A 27,286-nucleotide genomic window follows, 5' to 3' on the forward strand; every position below is an offset into this window, starting at 1 on the left:
TGGGCAGGTTCTTGGCAGATGGAATTTAACCCTTAGAAATTGTGAGGTGATGCACTCTGGAAGAAGCAACAAGAAAAGGATGTACTCAATGAATGACAGGACACTAGGAAGCTCAGATGAACAGAAGGATCTTTGAGTGCTTGCCCACCATTCATGAATGTGGCAGGGCAGGGTGTGTAAGAAGGCAAATAGAATCCTTAGCTTTACCAGTCAAGGCACAGAATTTAAGTGTAGGGAGGTTATGTTGGAGCTGTACAAATCTTGGTTAGGCCACAACTGGAGTACGGTGTGCACTTTTAGTCACTACACTATAGGAAGGATATAATTGCACTGGAAGTATGCAAAGGAGATTCATCAGAATGTGGTCTGGGTTGCAGCATTTTAGTCATGAAGACAGATGGGATACACTTAGGATGTGTTCTTTAGAGCAGAAAATGCTGAGAGGACCTGGCATAAATGTATGAGATTCTGAGGGACATGGATAGGATGAATAGGAAGTAGCTATTCAGGTGAAGGATCAAATACAAGGGGGCTTAATTTTAAAGTGAAGATTAGGAGGTTTTGGAGGGGATTTGAGAACAAGTTTCTTGTTCACCCCGAGGGTAGTGGGTATCTGGAATGCACTGCTTGGGAGGGAAGTAGAGGAAGGAAACCTCCGAATCTTTAAAAAGTACTTGGATGAACACATGTAATGTCAGAATATGTAAGGCTATGGGGCAATTGCTGTAAAGTGTGAATAGTGCAGATAGGTCAGTGCAAACTCAGTGAGCTATAGGGTCTCTTCTGCGTTGTATGACTGTAATTGTATTTTTTTTTATATTCAGTCATGAAACATGGGCATCATTGGCAGGCCAGTATTTATTGCCCATTCCCAATTGCCCTTGAGAAGGTGGTGGTGAGCTAGTTTCTTGAACCGCTGCAGTACATGTGCAGTAGGTAGAACCACAATGTTGTTAGGGAGGGAACTCCAGGATGTTGAGCCACTGACAGTGAAAGAACGAAGATATATTTTCAAGTAGGATGGTGAGTGACTTGGATGAGAACTTACAGGTGATGGTGTTCCCAAGTATCCTTGTCCTTCTAGTTGGAAGAGGTCATGGGTTTGGAAGATCCTGTTTGGTATCTTTGGTGAATTTCAGCAATGCATCTTATACCTAGTACACACTGCTGCAACTGATTCGGACAATCTTTCCCTATTGCTGACTTTTGATTTTGATACGATATTATTTTGTAGCCCATTCCCAAAGCTGGTGGGGGATAAATGAGAATCAACATTACAAACATTTTGCGTCAGGTGGTAATGTGGTGTTGTGAGTTTAAATACAGTAATAGGAAAATTGGATGGTTGTGATCCAGAAAGCACATTTTTTTGTCCATTTGAAGCAATTATATAGCACTCACATGAGGGGCACAGTAGTAGCGATCCTGTCTCTGGGCTGTAAGGTCTGGATTCAAGTCCCACTTGCACCAGAAATGACTCATGACATGTTTGAACAGGTTGATTCAAAACACTTTATTCTACACCACACAGGTTAGCAAATGATTTACTTATTATATCCAGTTGGAATTGATCACTGATTAAATGCCACATCACACCATGAGACATAATAATCAATATATGTATCGATGCTTAACTAATGTTGTCAAAACAGCAGAGAAAGGGAGAAATTACAGACTTCTTCGATTGAGTGGGGTTTGGTTAGCAATTCTCTTGTTGATCTTCAAAGAGTGCTGATATTACCCATGTTTGGCACAACCCTTTGCTCATTTATCTGTCTCTTCTCCTCACATTCAGCTGCAGCACTGTGTGTAGAACCTACAGGATTCAGATTAGACTTGCTAGCAGTTTGGTATTTTTTAGCCAGGCCCTTTAAATGGATGCTAGCTGCCAGTTAAATTGACAACATTGTAGCTGATTACATGTTCAATGCCAATAAAAAGTGTTAAATAGGTACAGAAAATAATTTTTTCAGAAATGGACTAAATGCTTTTGTATCCAAGAGACTCAAATATGAGGGGGTAGAAGCTCCCTGAAATTGGAGTATTGGAGTACTGTAAATATTTCTTTATACTGTAATTTAGGAGGGCAGTATTGCTGTTGATGGAATGTAAAATAAGTTCACCAGGATGATGCCTACAGGGCCCAGAATTTTCTGTGGGCTCAGGAAAACATTACCTATGCAGTTTGTCTGAAATGTAGCTTTGCACAGATTTTTTTCTTTTCACATAGGATTAGTTCAGTGTCTTTTGTGAGTTTTAATGGAGTATGTCAGGATGTGGGTGTGGAGGTGGTCTGGTTAGACAGCTCTTCATAGCAGCCCAGTCCTGAGCATCATTTAAAGGACCCCAAAACCTCATTGCTCACTCACCACTTCACCACAGGTCAGCAAGGTACTGGAGTGAGGGCTAGGGAACCTAACTAGTTCTTTTACAAGTGAGACCAAGTCCCAGAGAATCTTTCCCTGTGCCTGCCTAGCATTTCTTTCCAGAGTTAGCAAACCCAGTTTTGTCTGTAATCATGTCCCAAGTGAAAATTGCAAAATTTGGGATCTGTTAATGCCAGTTGTGAGGGTAACTTGGAAACATTGGGATTATTTTCCCTGTAGGAAGCTAAGAGGAGATCTGAGACAAGTTTTCAAAATCCTGTGGGGTCTGAACAGAGTTGATGGGGTGAAACTGTTGCCCCTTGTGAGAGAATCAAGAACCAGAGAGGACAGGCTTAAAATGTTTAGCAAAAGAAGTAAACGTGATATGAGAAAAACACTTTTTAGTCATAGCAAGTGATTAGGGTCTGTGGTGTACTGCTGAAAGCATGGTGGAGGCATTGAAGAGGGGATTGTTTCCATTTCAATAATCATCCAATATGTAGTGTTACGAGGAAAAGCCTAGAGAATGGCAATAAGGCAGAATACTCAGAGAACCTTGGAGACACAATGGGCCGAAAGGCCTCTTTCCAAATCATAACTACTCTGTGATTCTTTAAATTGTGCCAGGCCACAATGGAAAATTTTCTGGCCAAGTTACAAAACCTCAGCCAAGCATCTCCAACAGAGTAGAGCTCGCTCAATATTGTATTGGAATATCAGTCTACACTTGACGAGGTCTTGAACCCACAGTTATCCAGTACAGAGGTAAGACTGCTGTCATTGAGCCACAACCATATTTCAGCCAACCTCTTGGCCACAAATTAATTGTATTATTTAGCTGAAATATCCTACTCTAATGAAGAAAATACTGTAAATAATTGATTATCTATCTGTAGATGTTGATCAGGAAACATTAGTCAAAGCATGATTAATAACTTTCTTTGAGGAAATCAGCAAGAACACTGTTGCTGAACTATGGATTTAATTCCTAGTTTAAACAAGTATTCTCCCGTTGTGATGGGTACATTAGTTTTTCCTGTTTTATTTGTGATAATGTTCTGTGACATCATGGATGCCAGAGGAAATTTTAAAAGCAATTTTTGCATAAATCTCATTTTGTAAAATGCAAATAGGCCATAAATTTTTATTTTCCCTGCTCAGATAGAAGTCTGATCATGAAAATGATACGGTGCTAAGGAAACTATTTGGTCCATTGTGTCTGCATCCACTTCCAGAAAGAGCATTATGACTTTGTGCCATTCTCCTGCATTTTTTCCATAGCCATGCACATTAGTTAGAACAAAGAGCAAAGATTAATACAGCACAGGAACAGGCCCTTCAACCCTCCAAGCCAGCACCAACACATTTTGCCCTTCCATAGTAGAACTGTCTTCAGTTGCAGGATCTATATCCCTCTATTCCTTTCCCATCCATGTATTTGTCCAGGTGTTATTTGCATACTGTTATTGTGTCTGCTTCCACCACTTCCTCTGGCAGCGCATTTCAGACACTCAAACTTGCCTCACACATCTTTGAGTAAAAAAACTTGCCTCACACATCTCTTTTAAACTTATTCCCCCAACACCTTGAACCTGTGTCCTCTAGTAACTGATCCCTCCACCATGGGAAAAAAAACCTCATACTTTACACTTTATCGATGCCATTCCCAATCTTATAAACTTCGATCACATCACCCTGCAACCTCCTGCATCCAGTGAAAACAAATTCAGTCTATCCAACCTTTCTTCACAGCTAAAATGCCCCATACCAGGCAACATCCTCGTAAACCTCTTCTGTTTCCTCTCCAAAGCATCTACATCCTTCTGGTAGTGTGGTCACCACAACTGTATGCAATATTCCAAGTGTGGCTGAACTAAAGTTCTATGAAACTGCAGCGTAACTTGTCTATCCTTATAATCAATGCCCCTTCCAATGAAGGCAAGCATGCTATAGGCCTTTTTTACTACCTTATCTACCTGTGCTATATAGATAGATACCTATCTATCTATCTATCTGTGGACCTGCACACATATCCCTATGCATATCAACACTCCTAAGGGTTCTGCCATTCACTCTATAATTTCCATCTGTTCTTCACTTTCCAAAATGTATCACCTCACATTTGTCTGAATTAAACTCCATCTGCCAGCTGGTACAATTGCAACATTTAAGAGGCATTTGGATGGGTATATGAATAGGAAGGGTTTGGAGGGATATAGGCCGGGTGCTGGCAGGTGGGATATCTGGTTGGCATGGATGGGTTGGACCGAAGGGTCTATTTCCATGCTGTACATCTCTATTACTCTATGATCTATATCCTGCTGTATCCTCTGACAATCCTCCTCATTATCTGCAACTCCACCAATCTTTGTATCATCTGCAAACTTACTAATTAAACCAGCTATGTTTTCCTCCAAATCATTTATATAGACCATGAACAGCAAAAGTCCCAGCACTGATCCTTGAGGACACCACTAATCACAACCCTCCATTCCAAAAAGCATCCTTCCACTGCTACCCTCTGCCTCCTAGGACGAAGCCAGTTCTGTATCCATCTTGCCAGTTTACCCCAGTACCATGTAACTTCACCTTTTATACCAGTCTGCCATGAGGGGCCTTGTCAAAGGCTTTACTGAAGTCCATGTACACAGCACCAACCACTTTTCTCTCATCAATCATCTTCATCACATTCTCAAAAAACTTGATAAAATTAGTGAGGCGCAATCTCTCCCAAACAAAACCATGCTGTTTATTGCTAATAAGTCCATTTGCTTCCTAAGATCTTATAGATCTTGTCCCTGAAAATCTTTTCCAATAATTTCCCTACTATTGATGTGAGGCTCACAGGCCTGTAATTTCCTGGACTATCTCTTCTACCCTTCTTAGACAATGGGACATCATTGACTATTCTCTCATCCTGGAACCTCATCTGTAGCCAAAGAGTATACAAAGATGTTTGTCGAGGCTCCGGCAATTTGTTCTCTTGCATTCCTCAATATTCTGGGATAGATCCCATCAGGAAACAGGGACGTATCTACCTTAATACCCTTTAAGAGGTACAACATCTCTTCCTTTTTAATAGCAATTTGGGTTAGAAATTCGACATTCCCTTCCCTGAGATTATCCTCCACTGATTCCTTTTCTTTGGTCAACACTGACACAAAGTATTCATTTAGGGCCTCACCTCTGTCTTCTGGCTCCACACTTAGATTAGTTCCTTTGCCCATGAGTCGGCCAACCCTTTTCCTGGCTATTCTCTTGCTTTTTATGCATGTGTGAATAGTCTTGGGATTTTCCTTAATCCTGATTGCTAATGACTTTTCATTACCCCTTTTTATCCTTTAGAAGTAGCCCTTCTACTTCCTTGTTTAAGTTCTTTCCTACTTTTCTTATGTATTTCAAGGGCTTTGTCAGTTCCCATCCTCCTAGACCTTACATTCTATGGAAGTAATCATCGAATGGTCACTTGAATATCTCAACTGAGCCAACCAATAGTTATCTTTGTTTACAAGTCAGGTAGAGGTAACCTGATGGAAAAACGAATCCTAGCAGGATGAAAGAACACAGGATCTCCACTGGACCGCCATGTTTCCGATAGGCCTCTTGCAGGAAGAGTTTCCTTATGTCCCGAAAGTGACGCTTGATATCAGTATGGTGCTGGTCCACGGGGACAAAGTTTACATGCCTTGATTTGCTAACCTTTTTGTAACTGACATGAATCCAGCAATATGGTGTGTTAAAAAATTATAGAATTAAAGAAAAACCATAAATAAGACAGTTCAGAGGATCAGACATATTGATTGGTAGATCAGACTCAATGGGCAAGTGGCTTCTCCTGCTCCTATTTTCAATGTTTCTAAATGGTAAAGCGACCTTGATTGGTACCTCACACACCCAAATGTATCTACTGCACAGAAACTTTGCTGCTTATGTTATTCATACGCAACCTTTCTCACTTTTCTGTGTTTCCTTATGACTTGATGGTTAATATTATTTAAGAAAAAGCACATTACTATTGCTTCAATTGCACACTGTCATAATACTCTGAGCCAACAACATCAGGTCTAAAAGAACTCCGACATCTTAATTTCCTTGGAAACTGAATAATGGTCCAAAGTATAGTAAATCAAAGAGTGCCCAATCATTTTAAAAATACATCACATAAAGATAGCATAGCAAGTAGCCTGTAGATAGCAATAAGATCAATTTCTTCTTTCAGTGTTGTTTGGGTTATCTGAAGACACCTACCATCTATTTATGACATCAGGGGAATGAACTGATTGAATTACTGCTGCCTTATACTCACCATCAGCCATCTAATCTGTGAATAATGTAACACTTGAGTAGGGAATGGCAGCATATGTATTCATGATGCACACTCTCTCCTCAAACTCATAGAGAAACTAATAACATTCTCAAGCCAAAAAATATTATACTTATCAAGTTGTCAAATTGTAATTAATGACACTGGTTTCTTTATTTGCCTACTTTTACCATTATTTAGCAACAACCAACAGCAGCAACAGATTGGACTGATGTAGTGTGAGGAGAAATATCCCATGGTATTTCTCAGAAACATCATCTGTTAAAAATTGAACCAAAGGGATATCATGAGAAATTACTACAATCTTTTCTGGAAGGATAGTTTTAAGGAAAATCAAGGGAAGAGAGAGAAAGAGAGAGAGAGAGAGAGAGAGCACAGAGAGATTTACCGTGTGTGTTCCAAGGTTTAGAGCTTAGCAGATTGAAGTCATGGCTGCCATTAGTGGAATGAAAGGCATAGGGTTGTGCAAGGCATCATTGTTGCAGGAATGGAAAATGGCTAGAAAATGTTAGAGTGATGGTGTTAGGCAGGAGTTGCAAGGTCATGAAAGAGTGTGAAAATAAGGATCAGAATTTAAATTGACTTATTGGGGTCAGAGAGTTAAAGTAGTTGAATGGGCAAATGATTGACATTTGAATGAAATTTAGGTTGAGATGGGTTGCAGCAGAGTTTTGGATGGGTTTGAGTTTTTCACAAGATGAGAGTAGGAGGCTAGCCAGAAGCACATTTGAACAATTGAATGTGGAGACGACAAAGATATGGATGTGGATGATTTCAGCAACAAATGGCCTGAGATGGGTAAGAAACAATCTATGTAATAGTGGTTGCAATAGATGATCTTTATAAGACCATAAGACATAGGAGTGGAAGTAAGGCCATTCGGCCCATCGGGTCCACTCCACCATTCAATCATGGCTGATGGGCATTTCAACTCCACTTACCCGCATTCTCCCTGTAGCCCTTAATTCCTCAAAATTCCTTATGGAAAAGATATGGGCTTACAAACTCAGCTGAGAACCAAATAGGATGCAATTGAACTCATTTAACTTGAACAGAATGAGTGGTGAAGGCAAAGGGTAGTGACATTGTTTCCCAACTTCTGAAGAAGGGTCGAGAGATCTGCGTTAACTCTGATTTCTCTCCACAGATGCTGCCAGACCTGCTGAACTTCTCCAGCAATTTCTGTTTTTGTTTCTAAAGAAGGGTCATTGAACTCAAAACATTAATAACGCTTTCTCTCTACAGCTGCCATCGGACCTGCTGCACTTCCTCAGCAATTGCTGTTTTTGTTTCAGATTTCCAGCATCTGCAGTTCTTTGTTTTATTTTGGTTTTCCCAGTTTTCACTGGGAGGAAATTGCAACTTGTGGGATAGTTTGTTAGCATAGAAAATATGGCCAGATCAAAACAGCTTTGGAGAAACAGTGTTAGATAACACTGGAGTAAATCAGGAACCCTGATAGCCATTACTTTGGATAATGTTGCCAACGAATAGCATGTAAATGAGCAATAGGAAGAGTCAAGTTTTGATCATTAGGAGATTGCAGACATAATAGTGTTGGGGCAGCAAACATGCTGTTTCTGAGGTTGTACATTTTATAACTGGATTGGAACCAAGCAAGGACATTATCATTAAGTTGGACAGCAGTGGAGTTGTATTAATTGATGATGGGTAGTCAACTGTATCAAAAAGCTACAGAGCGACTGAGAAGGAGGGAATGCAGAGATTAAACCAAATTTGCTATTTTAAGTTTTACACAGCTTTATAAAATTGATTCAGTTACTTTGTGCCCTGTAGCCATGCCTAGAGGTTAAAGTATAGCTTGCCCATGGTTCATTCTCTCATGGATCCTAAAGACAGAAACTTTTGTGTTCATGGCTTAACTTGAGCCAAAGCCAAGTTTTAAAAAAAAATAAACAGACTTTAAAGAATTACTTTGAACCTTCACATAGGATTTCTTTCAAATGTGTGTGATTGTGTACAATTATGACACATTTATGCAAAAGCGACCTCCTGGTGTCCATTAGCCTGGAACCTAATAATTTATTACTAAAACATCACGGCAATTGACCACGCATGTGATGAAAGGAACAGGCTGAGTTCAGAAGTGTCATGCTGACCATTTACATGACAACATTCTATTAATTGGGAGGCAATAATATGTAACAATATATTTTCATGTATAACGTAATATATTGCAATTTATATTGCATTTAAATGCAATATGCCTTTCTATAGTATATAGATATAATTGTACTCATGATAAATATGGTAATTATGCATCCAAAAGAAACAATACTGTAATTGTTATTGTAAGGAAATATATACATCTACATTATGCTGAAATTGTACTTTTAGATACTCATGAATTGATTTTTGTATAAAATGCTGAGAGAAATCAGGATTGAGGAATGGATGATTTTCATTTTACACCCATAGCAACCTCAAGTCCATCCAAGACAGGATACACCAGCTTTACAGGAATAGAGGTCTAAATATTTTTAAGAGCAGGAACTAAGTCATTAGATTAACCTCCTGATACTTCTGTTTCCTTGTCAAAAGATAAATTTAATTGTATTTTGAACCCATTACCTTTGACTATTTGAACAGCATCCTAGGATAACTGTTTTCCCAACTTACATAGATGCAGTTGTTTTCTATTGGTAAGGAAGGTTTTATTATCTGCCTTTCTGTTGATGTCCATGCTTCCTCATAAATATCTGATTTTTATCTTGAGCTTGTGTATTATTTAAAGCAGTTACATGCACAAAAGAGACTGGTTTCTAGTTTGACAATTAAGACTTTTAATGACATCTCAAAAAGCTGATAGCATTGTGAAAAGTTGCTGGTTACTGCATTGGCAGTGTTGATTTAATCCCAAAGAAAGCAATTAAGGACTAACTCCAGGATCAGAGTCTCTGAATGTGGAGCCCTCACTTCAGTAGGTGCATTCAGGAATTGGTAGACCCTATAGTTGGGATCTTCTTTTCATTAACTTTAACAAATGGGAAATCACAGAGCAGCTGTGATGTGCCCCACATGAGTGACACTTCCTGCTGCAAGCACTGAATCACAGAATCATCCCTTTAGTTTTAAGGACTGCTGGAGTGTAAACCTTTTTGCTTGATTTGGAAGACCATTTTTTGAGCTTGACATTTTATCAAATGTGCAATCTTTAATATTACCAGAAATTTTGTTAGGATACATACATCTATACAAAAATGCTCATTCATGCTTCCAGATTTAAATGATTTCAACTAACTTTAAAAATAAAAATGCTACAGGAATTCAGCAGGTCTTGTCAGCATTTGTGGAGAGAGAAAGAAAACAGAAGTAATGTTTTGAGTCTGATATGATTCTTCTTCAGAACTGAAGTCTTTAACCTGTTACTCTCCCCACAGGCTCTGCAGGTTCTGCTATGTTTCTCAAGAATTGCCTGTTCTTTATTTCAGATTTCCAGCATCAACAGTATTTTACTTCCATCCAACTTCTGATTGGGTATCTTAACTGGCCATTGTCATTGATGCTCCATGATAACTTAAGCCATTCATTACTAGAAAGCTATGAAATATACTTTGTCAATTACTTGTTGGGTATCACCAAGATAATAGATTGGAGTACCTCCTCGATGTTTGAAAGTCCCATTATGAAATTAGAAGTGCGAATATATGAGGCACCATAGCTCAAGATAACATCTGATAAAATGATACTTACATCATTACCAAACAATTGGTGAAAACTGAAGGCTTGAGTAGGATATCCGTGAGAGTTTTGGATTACTGATATCACAGAAGTTTGTGTTAGTGTAGATCCTAATATTGTTTTTGTTACATTATTTTGCTGCAAATTTGATCAATCTGACATGTCTTAATTTCAAAAATATGTTTTCTTCATTAAAAATATCTTTTTATTTATGCAATGTTACAAACGCAGTTCTGTTCTGTACAGTAGCCTATCAAGAGGTCAGCTGCTTGTTCTGGAAGACCAACTAGTTTCAGGCAGACCAAAAAGTGTATTTTAGCAAGTCGATGGCCTAACATGGTGACTTTTTTTTTAAATTTCAAAAATATATTTTATTCATAAAATATTTTGATGATCTGTACAGGTGGTCATGCCATACATATGTAACATACAGAGATCAGAATTTATCATTTGTATATACAGGTCTGTACGTTTCTCAATCATATATCCATATATTTAGCTGAGGCGTCAGCAGGGCCCAAGTAACTGCATGGGCCCCCTGTTCTTCTTAGGCAGGCAGATGTTACACGGTGATCTTTCCCCACTGCGCCTTGGCGGCAGCTGCCCCAAGATTCAGCGCGTCCCTCAACACGTAGTCCTGGACCTTGGAACGTGCCAGTCTGCAACACTCAGTCAGGGTCAACTCCTTCAGCTGGAAGATCAACAGGTTTCGGACCGCCCAGAGAGTGTCCTTCACCAAGTTGATGATCCTCCAGGCACAGTTGGTGTTCGTCTCGGTGTGCATCCCGGGGGACAGACCGTATAGCACAGAGTCCCGCGTCATGGCACTGCTCGGGACGAACCTCGACAAACACCACTGCATTCCTCTCCAGACTTCTTCTGCATAGGCACATTCCAGAAGGAGGTGTGTGACAGTCTCGTCCCCCCTGCACCTGCTTCAAGGGCAGCATGCGGTGCGGCTGAGAGTCCGGGCGTGCATAGAGGATCTCACAGGCAAAGCCCTTCTCACCACCAGCCAAGCCATGTCTTGGTGCTTGTTGGAAAGTACTGGCGATGAGGCATTCTGCCAAGTGGCTTTGACAGTCTGCTCAGGGAACCGCTGGATAGGATCTGCCCTCTCCTTTTCCCAAAGGGTCTCAGGGACACTACGTGCCGACCACTTCCTGATGGACTTGTGGTCAAAGGTGCTTTTCTTCATAAAGTTCACGAGGGACAGGTGATATGGAACAGTCCAACAGCATTATTATGTCTGCAATCTCCTAATGATCAAAACTTGACTCTTCCTATTGCTCATTTACATGCTATTCATTGGCAACATTATCCAAAGTAATGGCTATCAGGGTTCCTGATTTACTCCAGTGTTATCTAACACTGTTTCTCCAAAGCTGTTTTGATCTGGCCATATTTTCTATGCTAACAAACTACCCCACAAGTTGCAATTTCCTCTCAGGGAAAACTGGGAAAACCAAAATAAAACAAAGAACTGCAGATGCTGGAAATCTGAAACAAAAACAGCAATCGCTGAGGAAGTGCAGCAGGTCCGATGGCAGCTGTAGAGAGAAAGCGTTATTAATGGTTTGAGTCCAATGACCTTTCTTTAGAAACAAAAACAGAAATTGCTGGAGAAGTTCAGCAGGTCTGGCAGCATCTGTGGAGAGAAATCAGAGTTAACGCAGATCTTTCAACCCTTCTTCAGAAGTGGCGAAACAATGTCACTACCCTTTGCCTTCACCACTCACTCTGTTCAAGTTAAATGAGTTCAATTGCATCCTATTTGGTTCTCAGCTGAGTTTGTAAGCCCATATCTTTTCCATAAGGAATTTTGAGGAATTAAGGGCTACGGGGAGAATGCGGGTAAGTGGAGTTGAAATGCCCATCGGCCATGATTGAATGGTGGAGTGGACTTGATGGGCCGAATGGCCTTACTTCCACTCCTATATCTTATGGTCTTATAAAGATCATCTATTGCAGCCATAGATTGTTTCTTACCCATCTCAGGCCATTTGTTGCTGAAATCATCCACATCCATATCTTTGTCGTCTCCACATTCAATTGTTCAAATGTGCTTCTGGCTAGCCTCCTACTCTCATCTTGTGAAAAACTCAAACCCATGAGGTCATTGATGTCACATTCAGGTCTTTGACCTTGGACTCCTTGCACTAACTAGACCCAGTGTCTTTGCAATATCTATTTGGGACATCCTGTCTGGATCACGTACACATCTCCATTTCTTTGTCCCCAGTACCAGGTCTCAAATTCAATTTTTGAAAATCTGGATATCTGTTTCCTTGCCATCTTTATGTCTAGTCTGAGTCAAACCCACTTTCAAAATGATTTTCAGCACAGCTCCAGACAAAATGCATCTCCCTTCAAGAGGTGCAGGTCGGTTTTAAGCAGTGCAGGCTAACTTAAATTGTTGCTAGTCTTCCATAATTTTGTGACCTATCCTCAAGGGTGTGGCTGTTTACCTCTGTGTTTGGTATGGTCATCATGCTGCCATTATTAAAATGAATAGGTAGCAAAACAATTACAAACTGCCTGCATCAGTATCAATGGGCTTAAGTTGACTGTCCATCACAATTGCTGCCCTTTGGTTATTATTGTGTATCCTGGCCTAACTATATTTTCCCTGAAACTGCAGCTTTAAAATACAGCTTTTAAATCCTTCAAGTAGACAAGAGAGACCTGTGCATATTGATGCACAATACATTATATGTCAAAAAGTATTTATCCATTATTGGATAAATAGGTTTAATTGTATATGAGAAAAGCTGTGTTTGGTCACAGTATGGAAATAAAGCAACACAAATGTTATAAATGACTTTCTTCTTCTTATATTCATTTTGAGCTGTGAAGTGATCATTTTATTTTTTCCCTGTGACTCATTACCCATACACTCTCCATCCAGGGTAACCAAATAAATGTAATTTATTGTGTTCATTATACAAGTTCTCAAGTTAGCGACCACTCATTTGTTGAGATGGATAGGCAGAAATTTGTCATATCTACTTAAAGAATTAAGGCGCAATCTATTTGTAATATAACTTGGACATTCATGATGTTGCTTTATAAAATAACTTGTACAAATTGTGCAAATTGCTATTAATTGTAGAATTGTGGATGTAAGTATATATTTCAAAACTCATGTGTTGTCTGTCCTTCCTTGCCTATGGAATGAACATTATTGCCCACAGCTGGGTTTTTACTCAAATAATGATTATTAGTTTATTTCCCTATAATTTTTATAACTTAATGTTGTTTTACTTATTTTGATGGCATTACAACAGTTTGTAGATGGAAATAACTGCAATGCAAGCAGTCATCTCAGAATTCTGGCTCAGAGCATAGAAGCTTTTGAAGTAACTCCAGGCAAACTGTTTCTTTTCATAAGTAATTCCCTCCACACATCTATCACCATCTCACCTACCTACCCCCCCCCCCCAATTTATTTCTGAACTCCCTTCCCCCTCCCCAGTCTTGATGAAGGGTCCTGACCTGAAACATCACTCTCCTGCTCCTCTGATGCTGTCTGACCTGATGTGTTTTTCATGCTCCACATTTTATGGACAATAGAGTCAGAGTCATAGAGATGTACAGCATGGAAATGGACCCTCCAGTCCAACTCATCCATACTGACCATATCCCAACCTAATCTAATCCCATTTGCCAGCAGTTGGCCCACATCCCTCCAAACCCTTCCTATTAACATACCCACCCAGATGCCTCTTAAATGTTGCAATTATACCAGCTTCCATCACTTCCTCTGGCAGCTCATTCCATACACATACCATCCTCTGTGTGAAACAGTTACCCCTTAGGTCTCTTTTGTATCTTTCCTTTCTCACCCTAAACCTATGCCCTCTAGTTCTGGATTCCCCCATCCCAGGGAAAAGACCTTGTCCATTTATCCTATTCATGCCCTTCATAATTTTATAAACTCTATAAGGTCATCCCTCAGCCTCTGACACTACAAGGAAAATGGACCCAGCCTATTCAACCTTTCCCTATAGCTCAAATCCTCCAATCCTCCAACATCCTTGTAAATCGTTTCTGAACCCTTTCAAGTTTCACAACATCCTTCCAATAAGGATTGCAGAAGTACTCCAAAAGTGGTCTAACCAATGTCATGTACAGCCACAATGTGATCTCCCAACTCCTGTACTCAATACTCTGACCAATAAAGGAAAGCATACCAAATACCTTCTTCACTATCCTATCTACCTGCGACTCTCCTTTCAAAGAGCTATGAACCTGCACTCCAGGGACTCTTTGTTCAGCAACACTCCCTAGGACCTTACCCATTAAGTGTATAAGTCCTGCTCTGATTTACTTTTCCAAAATGCAGCACCTCACATTTATCTAAATTAAACTCCATCTGCCACTCCTTAGCCCAATGGCCCATCTGATCAAGATCCCGTTGATGGTTTCTGCTACATCTGAATATTTATATGCAATAAATTGTCACAGGCAAGAGAACAAATGAACTTGAATTTATACGACACTTTTCACATTGTCCATTAGTTTGGCCCAAATGTCTCACAGCCAATGAATTACCCGTGACCTGCAGTTACATATTTGCACAATAGAAGCAGCATAGGAGACAAATGTGAGTTCTTTCTTTAATAACACTGGGTTAGGAAAAAAGGTTAGTCAGTGGTACAAGTCCCCACTCTTTTTAAATATTACCATGCAATCTTTTACATCTTCCTAAATAACTTAATTGGGTTTTAATTTAGTGTATACAGTAAACAGCAGGATCCTTAGGAGCATTGAGAAACAGGCAGATCTTGGTGTGCAAGTTTGTAGCTCCCTGAAAATGGTAACACAAGTGGATAAGGTGGCAAAGGCTGGTTACAAATGTTTGCCTTCAATGGTTGGGGCATTGAGTATTAAAGTTGACAAGTTATGTTGGAGCTGTATAAAACTTTACTTAGGTCATATTTGGAGTATTGCTTACAGTTGTGGTCACTGCACTATAGGAAGGGTGCGGAGGCAGTGGAGAGGGTGAAAAGTGGTTTACCAGGACTGGAGTGTATTAATTATAAGGATAATTATAAGTTAAATGGATAAGTTGAACAAATTGGAATTGTTTTAATTAGAGTGCTGGAGACTGAGAGGCAACCTGATGAAAGTACATAAAATTATGAGAGGCATGAGCCTGAGTCTTTTCCCCAGGGTGGAAATGTCAAATAGTAGGGGTATAAGTTTAAGGTGAGAAGGGGAAATTTTAAAGGAGATGTGTGAGGCAGTTTCTTCCACAGAGGGTGATAGGTACCTGGAATGTACTGCTGGGGGAGGTGGAGAAGCAGATACAATAGCAATATTTAAGAGGCATTTAGATGGACACATGAACAGGCAGGGATTAGAGGGATATGTGCAATGTGCAGGCAGATGGGTTTAGTATAGAATAACATAATGGTCAGCACAGACATGGTAGGCTGAACGGCCCAATTCCTGTGTTGCACTGTTCTATGTTCTATGATAAACAATCTTTGAAATCATTTGTTTAAAATATTTTCTGGATCATCCGTTTGATCAGCGCACCATCCATTATCTTAAACATCCATTCCATTCACCACAAGCACTCTGTAGCAGTAGTGTTTACCATCTATAACATGCAATGCAGTAATCTCCTTTGAAAGCACCATTAAAACTGGCAAACTGAGCTACCATGCAGGACAAGATCACCAGCGGCATGAAAACTCCCCAACCTGCAAACTTCTCTCCAAGCCAAACACCTTCCTGACTTGGAACCATATAGCTGTACTTTTATTTTAATTCAGGCAAAATCCTAGAATTCCTACTCTAAATCCTATATCTATACCAAATGGACTCTCGAGATTCATGAGGTGACTGACCACGAGCTGGGGTCAAGAGTAATTTAGGATGGGTAATAAATGCAGGTCTTGCCAGCAACATGCACTTACCAAGAACCGACTGAAAAAAGCATCCTTGCTTGGGCATTACCATCTCTCAGAATAGGCTCTATGCTGGTTAGGTACCCTCCTGCTGTCACTGCTACAAGCCATTGTTGGGCATGATCCTGAGTGGGGTATTGAGATCATAGGGCAGAATTTTCTCCCTACTTGATGGAGACTGATGAGCTGGGAGAGGAGGTGCAGTGTTCTGAGGAGGAAGATGAGGACATTGAGAAGGGCAAATGTCATCTTGAATATGAGGAAGTGCAATAGCATTCAGTGCTATGAGCCAGACAGAGTTTAATTGACACCTGATTCCTGTAGATGAGATCATTCATTAATTGTAAAAATATTGGCGGGCAGTTTGCAAGCAGATCATTTCTGTTCCTGAAGACAAATGCAGCCTCTGCTTATTTCATTTCTGTTTGATTTTGGTCTTGGCGAATAAAGAGGAATGTTTTGAAGGCTTCCACGTTTGTGATGTTCCCACATTCAGCAATGTGCGATTCACCATTCCCCAATCTTACCTCGTCCCTCACCTTAACTACACCTCACCCAAGACCACTACATCTCTCAGACTTTGAACTGGCCCCCAACACCCAAACCAGACATCTATGTCCCAGACAACACCCCACCAGATTCAATCCGATCATCTCTCCTTCCTTCACATGCCAAATCCCAAATCCTTTTCCTTTAGAATTGAGATTTGCTTGTATTTCAATCAACATGCCTTTACTGCTCATATTGTGGCCTTCTTTATGAGGGGGAGACTGAAGATAACTTTTGCAAATGCTTTGCAGAACATCTCCATTCATTCCACAGTTGTATTCTTGAGCATTTGGTTGCCTGCAATTTTAGTTCTTTCCTCCACTTCAGTCTGATCTTCCTGTCCTTGGCTGCTGCAGTGTTACAATGATGTTCAATTCAAATTCCAGAAAAACCAGTGCATCTTTCAATGATGCTTTTTCCAGTCTTATCAGTTCACTGTCTGTCCACTTATTTTAGATGGCAGCTATTGGTATGAATTCCGCTTTTCTCATTTACACCTTTTTAATTACACTACTTTTGTTTATTTTAACTTGTCTTTTTACTGTATCTTTTTCCTTGCACTATCATTTCTTTTGTCAATTAGCCTTGCCTGCCTTTCATCCTTTTACAGGAATTCCCTTTCTTCATTCCTCTTCCTCCACCTATTTCTCTGTCTTGCTTAAAAACCCTCTCATCTCAAGGACTCACAGTTCTGATAAAAGATTATTGACCTGATACATTAACTCTGTTTCTGTCTCCACAGATGCTGTTGACCTGCTGAGCATTTCCATCATTTTCTGAGGTTTTTCCAGACCTCCAGTGTTCACTGTATTTTTCTCTTCCCAACTGTAGCAGTTAGCATCTATTCAATCTGTCATGTAGTTGTTTTGTCTGTTAGCAGGAACGTGCCGTAAACAAAATGGGTTTTCCCTGCATTGCATTCACCAAATTTTTCAATGACATTTTTAGAGAAAATATATCTGATCTAATATTATTGAAAAGACTGGTTTGCAGCAGCCATGCAATTGGATCCTTTAATGCAATGTTTCCTGATTACTCTAATAAAACGTGCTTTATTGATATTGTGTCCCACATAGACCAAATGAATGATGATGTACATTTTTCTTTGACAGGGTATGGCCATGCTGCTCCCAGCACTGATGGAGGGAAAATTTTCTGTATGTTTTATGCTCTGCTTGGGATCCCACTCACCCTGGTCATGTTTCAAAGCATGGGAGAGCGAATCAATACATTTGTCAAGTACCTCTTACATAGAATCAAGAAGTGCCTGAGGATGAAACGAACAGAAGTCTCCATGGCAAACATGGTCATCATTGGCTTTTTCTCCTGCATTAGCACCCTGTGTATTGGGGCTGCCGCATTCTCATATTATGAGGATTGGACATTTTTCCATGCTTATTACTATTGCTTCATCACACTCACTACCATCGGTTTTGGGGATTATGTGGCTCTACAGAAGCACGATGCTCTTCAAAAGAACCCTCACTATGTGGCGTTTAGCTTTGTCTACATTTTGACAGGCCTCACAGTAATTGGAGCATTCCTCAACCTGGTAGTTCTGAGGTTCATGACGATGAATGCAGAAGATGAAAAACGAGATGCAGAGCAGAAAGCCTTGCTAATAAGAAATGGACAAAGTACCATCCGTACAACAGAAACTTCTGGCAACTTCCGCAACATGTATGCAGAGGTTCTTCATTTTCACTCCATGTGTTCGTGTCTCTGGTATAAGAGTCGTGAAAAGTTGCATTATTCAATTCCTATGATCATCCCCAGAGATATATCCACATCCAACACTTGCATTGAACAGAGTGATGCATCTCCCAATAGGCTTCCTGAAAATTTTTCAAATGGTTGTGTGTGTAATTTGCACAGATCAACGATTAGCTCCGTGTCTACAGGACTGCACAGCTTGTCTGCTGTCAGAGGGCTAATGAAAAGAAGAAGTTCCGTGTAATAAGGATTCATTCAGAAATTAATGGACGTTGTGTATAAAATTAACAGTGTCTAGAAGTTAGGAAGTCGATCGATCCATATCCATTTTGTTTCATATCTCACCTGGTGAAAATCACTAGATGTTTATTCAAAAAAAAGTGGCATGAAAACATATCAGTTATGGTGTTTGCTTTGAGATTAAAACTCATAAGTTTGACAAAAAAAAACTGCAAACAAGCTGTATATTGTGCAAACACAGGATGGAAACTTTGTTTTAAAAGAACACCTGTCTCTGGAAATGGACCTAGAAAACTGCAGCTTGTCCTAATTAAATACCACCTGGGATAAAGATTTGACACTGAGTCAACTGTATTTATTAAATACCCTGATTCAATGAATCACCCATAGTAAACAGATTTAAAGGTCTCAAATTGCTTGTAATGTTATTTAATGGTAATACTGCTCACAGAAAATGAGTAGTGTTGTTATGCAGTTCAGGATATTCAAATCTGTCAAAGCCAAAGCTGGTGTCAAAATATTTACTTTTAATACCAGAGAGTGGGAGCTTGGAATAAATCCTGGAAATCAAGAAGTGGCAGGAGTCAGGAACTGAAGGCAAAAGTCAGAGTGTGAGAATAACTGACTTGAAACAGAGTTAATTCCTAATATCTCAGAAAATCTGACCATTTAGCATATGTTTTCCCAATTAACTCCCAATATGGCAGAGTGCGCGATGCATTTTACAAGATCCATTTTAAACCGTAAAATGCACCAGCATTTTATGCATCATTTGCTGTACCTTATAAAGAGCAATCTGGCACTAACCAGCAGAGAGGCCCACATACTTGGGCTGCAGTAACACCTCCATTGATCCAATTTTCAACCAGGATTCAGCAGCCACTCTGCGCAGTCCAGCCTCTCCATTGAGAGGGCAGAGACATCATGTCAAGACTTTAAGATGAAAAATGGTCACTGAAAAGAGATAATGACAACCTGTTTCATACATCAAGCAGCCAATACGTTCATGAAAGAAAGAGGGAAAAGAGTGAGGAAAAAAGAATTGAAACTATCAAAGTGCTGGAATAGCTGATAGGAATAGTAATTCAGTGAATAATGTTTTTTACGTTTTTGCAATGTGCTACACGTTCAATGCACAATGTTGAGCAGGTGAATTTAGGAAGCAAGGTGATATAATCAACAGCATTTTGCAAATTTCCTCATATAACAAAGGTTGAGCTTAGTAAATTGCCATTAGATATGTATTAACCATTTAAATTATTAGATAAAATAATAACTCATTGCTGACTGATTCAGTCCAACTCCAATCAAAATTACTTCTCTTTTTTTCCTGAACATGATTGAATGCTTCCCCAGTTTGTCAAGAATACCACTTTCCTTCGTTTTTCTGCCCAATAATTTTCCACTACAGATTAGATTAACTTGTTTGATTATTCATCCTTGTTACACAATGGGGGACTAATATTTCAATACCCGTGGTGCTCATTTCTGAATACTTGTTGCCAATATAATTTGTAAATATAGTCATTATAATATTGTAACAGTTGATATTCACAGGGTTAAATAATATTGTAATCTGAAGATATATATATATTATATATATATATGTAGTCCCTATTGTGCTGTTGCTCAGTAGGGATAAAATAAGACTTTGAAAACTAAAAGCAGAAATTTCTGGAAATACTCAGATGTTCGAAAGAGAAAAGACTGATTAATGTTGTTTCCAGTGCATTTTAGATATGGATAGATCTGCCATATATTACCAGCATTTTCTCATTTTATATCAGTTTTCATCTTTTTTTCATTACTAGAACTTTGGAATATTGAGATAAAGGTATTTGTGAAATTGCACCATGCCATCTTACCTGATCATTGGCAGTTGATGCCTCATGTATGTTGCTACATGTCTTAAAATATTAAGGGTCATTTCCCAACCTCACGCTGCTGACAGAACATCTGAACTTCATAAACCAAGAAGCTCCCTGCAGCACAGACACTGCAAAAGCAAAGCTTCATTTAGTTGAACTATCTTTGGTCATGTAAACATGGCTAAACTCACTGGGGGCATACACTGCTTTCTGAAAGTTAATAATGGCATATAATTGGCCTGGAAATTGGAATATATGGTTGCAAAATGTTGAGCAAGAGTGAAGAATTTCTGGTTGATAATTTTCTTACTTCATTATTTTTTCCCATTTGGTAACAGTTATAATCTAACTTTGACTTCAATGTCAAAGGCTGGTAATAGTTAACTTTAAAATGCAAACTTAATAATTAAAAAAAACCTATTAAATTTTTAATATGCAGTAATTTATGCTAACAGAATCATGACCTCCAAATGATACAGATTTTTTTATTCTATGTTTGTTATTCTATGCTATCTATAAAGATTTCTAATATCAATGGAGTTCACCTAAACTTTGTACAATAGTGTAAAGTAGGTGATCATGAGCTGGTAGACTATTTTGACTTTAATTTGGAGAAACTAAAGTTAGAAGAGATGTAAAATGGCCTGCCGACTCACTGTTATCCCATTGTACATGATCATTCAAGGTTGAGTTCTACCACAATGCCTCTAAAAATAGATGATAATGCACTGAGACCCTGTCAGTGTTAGTCAGTGCTAATTTCCCTTTTAGTTGACTTGATTTATTGTTAGGCGACATTTAGGTTATTTGGTAGTTATTTGTGTGGTCAATATGTTTATTTGCATGAAATGTCCAGAAATTGCATGTTAAATGAGTTGTTTAGGTATATTTGTAATTTTGGAACTCTGGCCCGCCTTTTCCTATCACATACAGATTGTATTGTGTCTGTGCATTTCCAGCATTTTTTAAACTTATTTCTTTGCATAAATCTAAAAATGTTCTACAAATATCAAGAAATTAAACAACTACTTTGCAAATTGAAACAAGCACACTAATATTTAGTAATAAACAAGTCAGATTTAGTATTAATAAACTTAATGTTTCATCAGGTTTAACATACCCTTTAAAAAAAAAGAGAAAACAATACACTGGCCTTCTCAATGTGGCATTTGCAGTAGAATGGCTAGACTTTTAAAAATGGCACATCTTTGTGGACTTGGGATTGTTTCATGGAGTTTGTAGGAGCAGGGTGGGACATGGGGGAGAGCAGGGTTAGAATCAGAAGAGAAGGCAAGGTTGGTGTGTCTGTTGTCTTCCCACTGACAGGGCATTTACTAACAGTAAGGAAGGTGAAGGCTGGCCTTCTCGACCAGAGGTAAACTGTAACACTTATGCAGCCAATGCCTTTGCCTGCATTCTGCCAATGACAAGTGGGTCCCCCACCACATGGGGAGAGTGCCTGGTGAACTCTGGCAGCTTTCCCTAAGGCTTGATGAGGACAGAGCTTCTCAGTTGTGGTGGTTCTGCTAAAACCTCCCAATTTCCCGGCAGCTCTTAAAGGCAGGGTTTCACCTCTTAAAATGACAGAAGCCCTGATGCCAGCTAATTCGCTAATAGATGGACAGAAAATACAGTTGGCATCCGAGGAGCAGGAAAATCAACATTTCAGGCAAAAGCCCTTCATCGGGTGCTTTTCCAGCACCACCCTAATCTTGACTCTAATCTCCAGCATCTGCAGTACCCACTTCTGCCCAGAAAATACAGTTGGCCCTCCCCATACGGCCAAGTCAAGGTTGTACCTGGCTTTTCATCCCACTGTCAAGGCCAATGCTGTCCTGTCCTTGTCCAATCATGGAATGAATACATAAAGCCCACCTAAATATCATTGGTACTGCTTCATTCTTATAGATGAATGCTGGCACAAATGTGCACACAATGGTGTTGCACATGCCAAATATTTTGGAAAACTGCTTTCATGCCCTGAGGTCAAAATCAAAACCAATATACTCTCAAATCCAAGCTTGTTTTGTACACTTGCCCCATCAAGAAAATGCAAAGTCTTACTCTTCCTATCACAAAAATGTGGATTTAAATATTCTTGAGGCATTCCCAAGTTACAGTGTATGATTTTGTCTCACTGGCAGATTATAAAATCATTTATGTTTTTATGATTTCTTAACTTTCTGTCTCTGGTACTCACTGGGACTTGCAGTGTTGTATACCTATGTTCTAGATTTTGATAACCAACTCAATGGTAGAATCAATACGTCAGAATGCCCTGTTTCACAAATATAAATCAGGAGGAACAGTATTTTGTACATATGTATGTAAACTAAAAGCCAGGCATTGAATGTACTGTATAAGTAAGATATCCTTTGTTGATTTGAAGTTTTTAGCTGCATGAGCAGTGATTGACCTAAACGTATTTGGGATCACAGTCATGTACATCCTGCATCCTTAAACAGGTTTTGTTCTTAATCTTTTGAATTTAAATCATGAAAAATAGTTTTCATCTGACAGTCTGCTGCCTGCACTGAATTGCAACTGTTGTTGCATGACTTATCTTGCAAAGTCAAATTATAAGTATCTAATTCTGTGGGATTGCATTTCTTTTTTGGTGAATTTAATGCATTTCTTGTAGCAGGGTTTTCAGATCCACTAAACATTTATTAAAACTATGAATCAGTTGGAGCGTGTACCTGCTTTATGGCCAGGGAACAAAAAAATGTTACAAGTTAGGGCAGTGCGGTTGCTCAGTGTGGCACTAATGCCTCACAGCTCCAGGGACTTGGATTCGATTCCAGCCTTGGATGACTGTCTGTGTGGAGTTTGCACATTCTCCCTGTGTCTGCATGGGTTTCCTCCCACAATCCAAAGATGTCCATGTTAGGTGAATTGGTCATGCTAAATTGCCTATAGTTTTCAGGGATGTGTAGGTTAGGTGCATTAGTCAGGGGTAAATATAGAGTAATGAGTTGGGTGGGAGAATCTTCGGAGGGTTGTTGTGGACTTGTTGGGCTGAAGGGCCTGTTTCCACACAGAAGGGATTCTAAGTCCAGAATATTTTGGTACATTATGCTCTCAAAAGTCAAATAATCAAGGTATGAGAACACATGTATTTTTCATCTTTCAAAGTTGGTATAAACTGCACATTTCATCAATTTTCGTTTCATGTTTAATGCTTATGAATAATTATCATAAAGTACAGGTAGAGAACCAATGCTGTCTGAAAACATTGCACGTGGATTATTACTTTCCTGTGTTAGGTGTTATGTAATCTTCACCAAAGCATTCCTTTCTTTAATGCTGAAAAAATCTTTCCTCTTAAGGTACATGCTATGAATAACACAGGGTTTGTTTTCAACCATAAAGCTTCACAGTAAACAGCAGTTTACTGAGGCTTATAAGAAGTACTTTGCAAGCATATAACCAGATATGGCACCTTGTATACCACACTCAGTGCAATTTTAAGAAATAAACCATCTTGCAGCTGTCTGGGAACAACACTTGCAGTCTTGTCACCGAAGGCCTCAACCGTCTTGAATAGGGACAATTTGTTACAAATACATACACTACATTCCAAGTAAACTGTTAGGCATATACTGTAAATTTCTGGTGTACATAAAATGAAAATTTTAAATGATGTGAATAAGTTTACACTTGAATAATGCACTCATAATATGTTAATTTTAAAATCTAATTACAAATCAAGTGATCATCAGTGTAGTTTTCTGTCTACAGTGTCTATTTATTTGTGTTTGTTTGGTTTAAGAAAATGATCATTTTATTTACTTAATTGTTTACATCAAATTTAAGCAACTAAAACATATGTTAACCATTAAGTTTTCCATTGTGCTGAGCTGAAAAGATTTATAATATGTTTGAAAAGTCAGAAAATGTAAGACTGTAAGAATTTACGAGAAAATGGCAAAGTTTAGTTTCAAATGTAAATATATGAATTTATAAACTGGTGTTGATTAAAAAAATGAACAGTTAAAGCTGCAGGGAACATAGTGTATTTTTGAGAAAAATAAAGCAATTATAGAATCCAGGTTCACAATATATGACTAGGGCAGCAGACATGAGAAATGGTGCAAAGTGTTTTTTCTAGAAGTTAATCATTTTAAGACATTAAATATCTGCCTGATCTTTGAAAATTGACTTATTCAGAATCAATTACATCTAACTATCTCCCCAATTGCCTTTTCTACAAGTTATACAGTACATGCACACATATGTTTCTTTTACGCATTTATAATTTTCCAGCCTTAGAGTTTGGTATCCTTGAATTATCTTACTTTTATCAGGAAACCAAGGTTGATAATAATAAAAGAGAAGGCAAGGTATATTCATCAGTAGTGATAATGTTGAGTTTTAAGACTCTGAATATTAGGTTAGAGATCAGTGAGCTAAGATTGCTGAAGTGTGATGCAGAATAACGTCAACAATGTAGGTTCAATCCCCCTTTTGGCTGACATGGTTCTGGGGGAACTGCATCTTTACCTTACTGTGTTGTGATATCATGGCATAAGCCAAGTGTAGCAAATCTCAGACAACAAAAGATACTACATCAAGAGGAAAAGAATATATGAACAGAAAGAATAGAAGGGAGGAAGGGGGAACTGAGTTTGGGGGAGAATAGTGCCCCATTACAAGTAAGTGTTCAATATCTGCCAAAAATAAAGTTATTGCTGTTTAACTGGTTCATCACAATCTTAATGTAAATAATATATCTACTGGCTGATCTTTTGGCAGTCTTTGAAGTCCTTAAAGTTAACAGCATGTGCAGATAAAGTAACATTTGTATTTTCAGAGAGTTATTTAAGAGTCGCCAATGCGGAATCCTGAGTACTGACAACACAAATCTGGGTCCACATCATCCATGAGATTATTTTCATGACCTAAATTTACGATTTGCGCTGCCAGTGACTGAAGTTCCTCACTGTCGCCCCCTTAAAGTGAATGCCAGAACAGTCATGTGTAACAGGTAGCCTTGTGACCATTTCACCACTTTCTCTTGTACCTCTGTAGTCAAATATTGGCTCACTTTGATTAATTTCAAGGTACCTCACAACTATTAAAAGAGCATGCTGATTAGCAGCATGTCTTGTAATGTATGTTCAAATTGAGTTATACATCATCTTGTACAGTGAAGTCGTTACTGAATAGTTGAATATAAATATAGGAACTCACAAATGTCAAATTCTCAGTGCATCACTGTGAGTCGCTTCTGCATATTTAAAGCATTAATTCATGCTAAAGGAGCTACAGTTGGTGAACAGTTTGCATGAATTTTGCATGAAAGGTCTTTTAAACTTGTGTACTGTTTTGAAAAATGCCATAAAGCATGATTGATTGAAAACGTGTGTAATGAGGCACAATAAACCACACCTGTCATTTTGAATGCAAGTGTATTTCTCTTTCTAACTGGGTGTGGGGTCATCTAAATTACAATAGCAATAATGAACAGCAAGTGGTAAAATAATTAATGACATATATGACAACACTTCTTGAAGTACAGCAAGGCTCAGGGCTGTGGGCATGGAAGACATCAGTAGGCTTAATGTTGGGATACCCCAAAAAAGTGTTAGCATAAATGAATGAGATGACTGATCATCTTTTGTGCTGTAATATGTTCTGGTTGTATAGAAGTGTATAGTGCTCATGTTCGTTGTTGTTTATTGAGCTTTTGCAATCCAGTGCTCATACCTTCTAATAATGGCAATCTGTTTTCTGACAGTATTTGTTATTATGAAGCATATTTCGATGATGTACTGGGAAAATTAAACATGTTTAGTATTGTCTCACTTTATGTTGTACATAACATTGCAGATCATGCGAGAGTGTCTAACCTTGTATGTGCTGTTTCTGAATATATCCAAGATGGTTTGTGCTATACATTGTTGTAAATAAAATTCTTAGTTTAATAAAAATGATTTGCTCAACAGTTTTCAAATGACTCTTTTCATGAATTGAATTTCTCCTATTATTAATTCTACATCACAGAAACTTGAAGGCATCTAAACAATAACTGGGCAACAACAGCCACAGAGAAAGCTGAAGAAATAACAGCAGGGCTGACAGAATGTGTGGAGAGAAAAACAGAGTTAATGTTTCAAGTCCAGTATGTCTCTTCTTCAGAACTGAAAAGGACTGTAAAATAGTTTCTTTTATACTTTTGACAGAGGCAGACGGATGAAAAGAACAGATGGTTCAGAGGTTCGATGCAAAAGTCAAAAGTGTTGTTAATGGCCGTGTAGACAAAAAGGAGATGTAAAAAAGGTGCAAATCAAGGTGTGAAAGGGGCATGAGAGCAAAATGAACAAGACGTGGAAACAAGGAAATAGGTGCAGGGGTAGGTCATTTGGCGCTTTGATCATGCACCACCATTCAATATGATCACAGCTGATCGTGCAATCTCAGTATCCCATTCCTGCTTTTTCTCCACACCCTTGGTCCCTTTAGCCACACCAGCCATGTCTAGTTCCCTCTGGAATATATCTAATGAACTAGCCCCAACACTTTCCATGGTAGAGAATTCCACAAGTTCAGAACTCTCTGAATGAAGAAATTCTTCCTCATTTCAATCTTGAATGGCTTACCCCT

The 27,286-nt window shown here is 38.8% G+C and overlaps 1 protein-coding gene across 1 annotated transcript in view; it reads left to right on the forward strand.

Moving 5' to 3' along the window:
- Nucleotides 1-26,570, forward strand: part of kcnk3a (potassium channel, subfamily K, member 3a) — a 91,766-nt gene extending 65,196 nt beyond the window's left edge. The window contains exon 2 of the mRNA XM_072555195.1: nucleotides 17,972-26,570. Coding sequence (XP_072411296.1) covers nucleotides 17,972-18,816 — 845 coding nt within the window. The 3' untranslated portion in view covers nucleotides 18,817-26,570. The remainder of the gene's footprint in view (nucleotides 1-17,971) is intronic.
- Nucleotides 26,571-27,286: the final 716 nt, after the last annotated feature.

Source organism: Chiloscyllium punctatum, chromosome 3, assembly GCF_047496795.1.
Source record: "Chiloscyllium punctatum isolate Juve2018m chromosome 3, sChiPun1.3, whole genome shotgun sequence".
NCBI classification, from domain to species: Eukaryota; Metazoa; Chordata; class Chondrichthyes; order Orectolobiformes; family Hemiscylliidae; genus Chiloscyllium; species Chiloscyllium punctatum.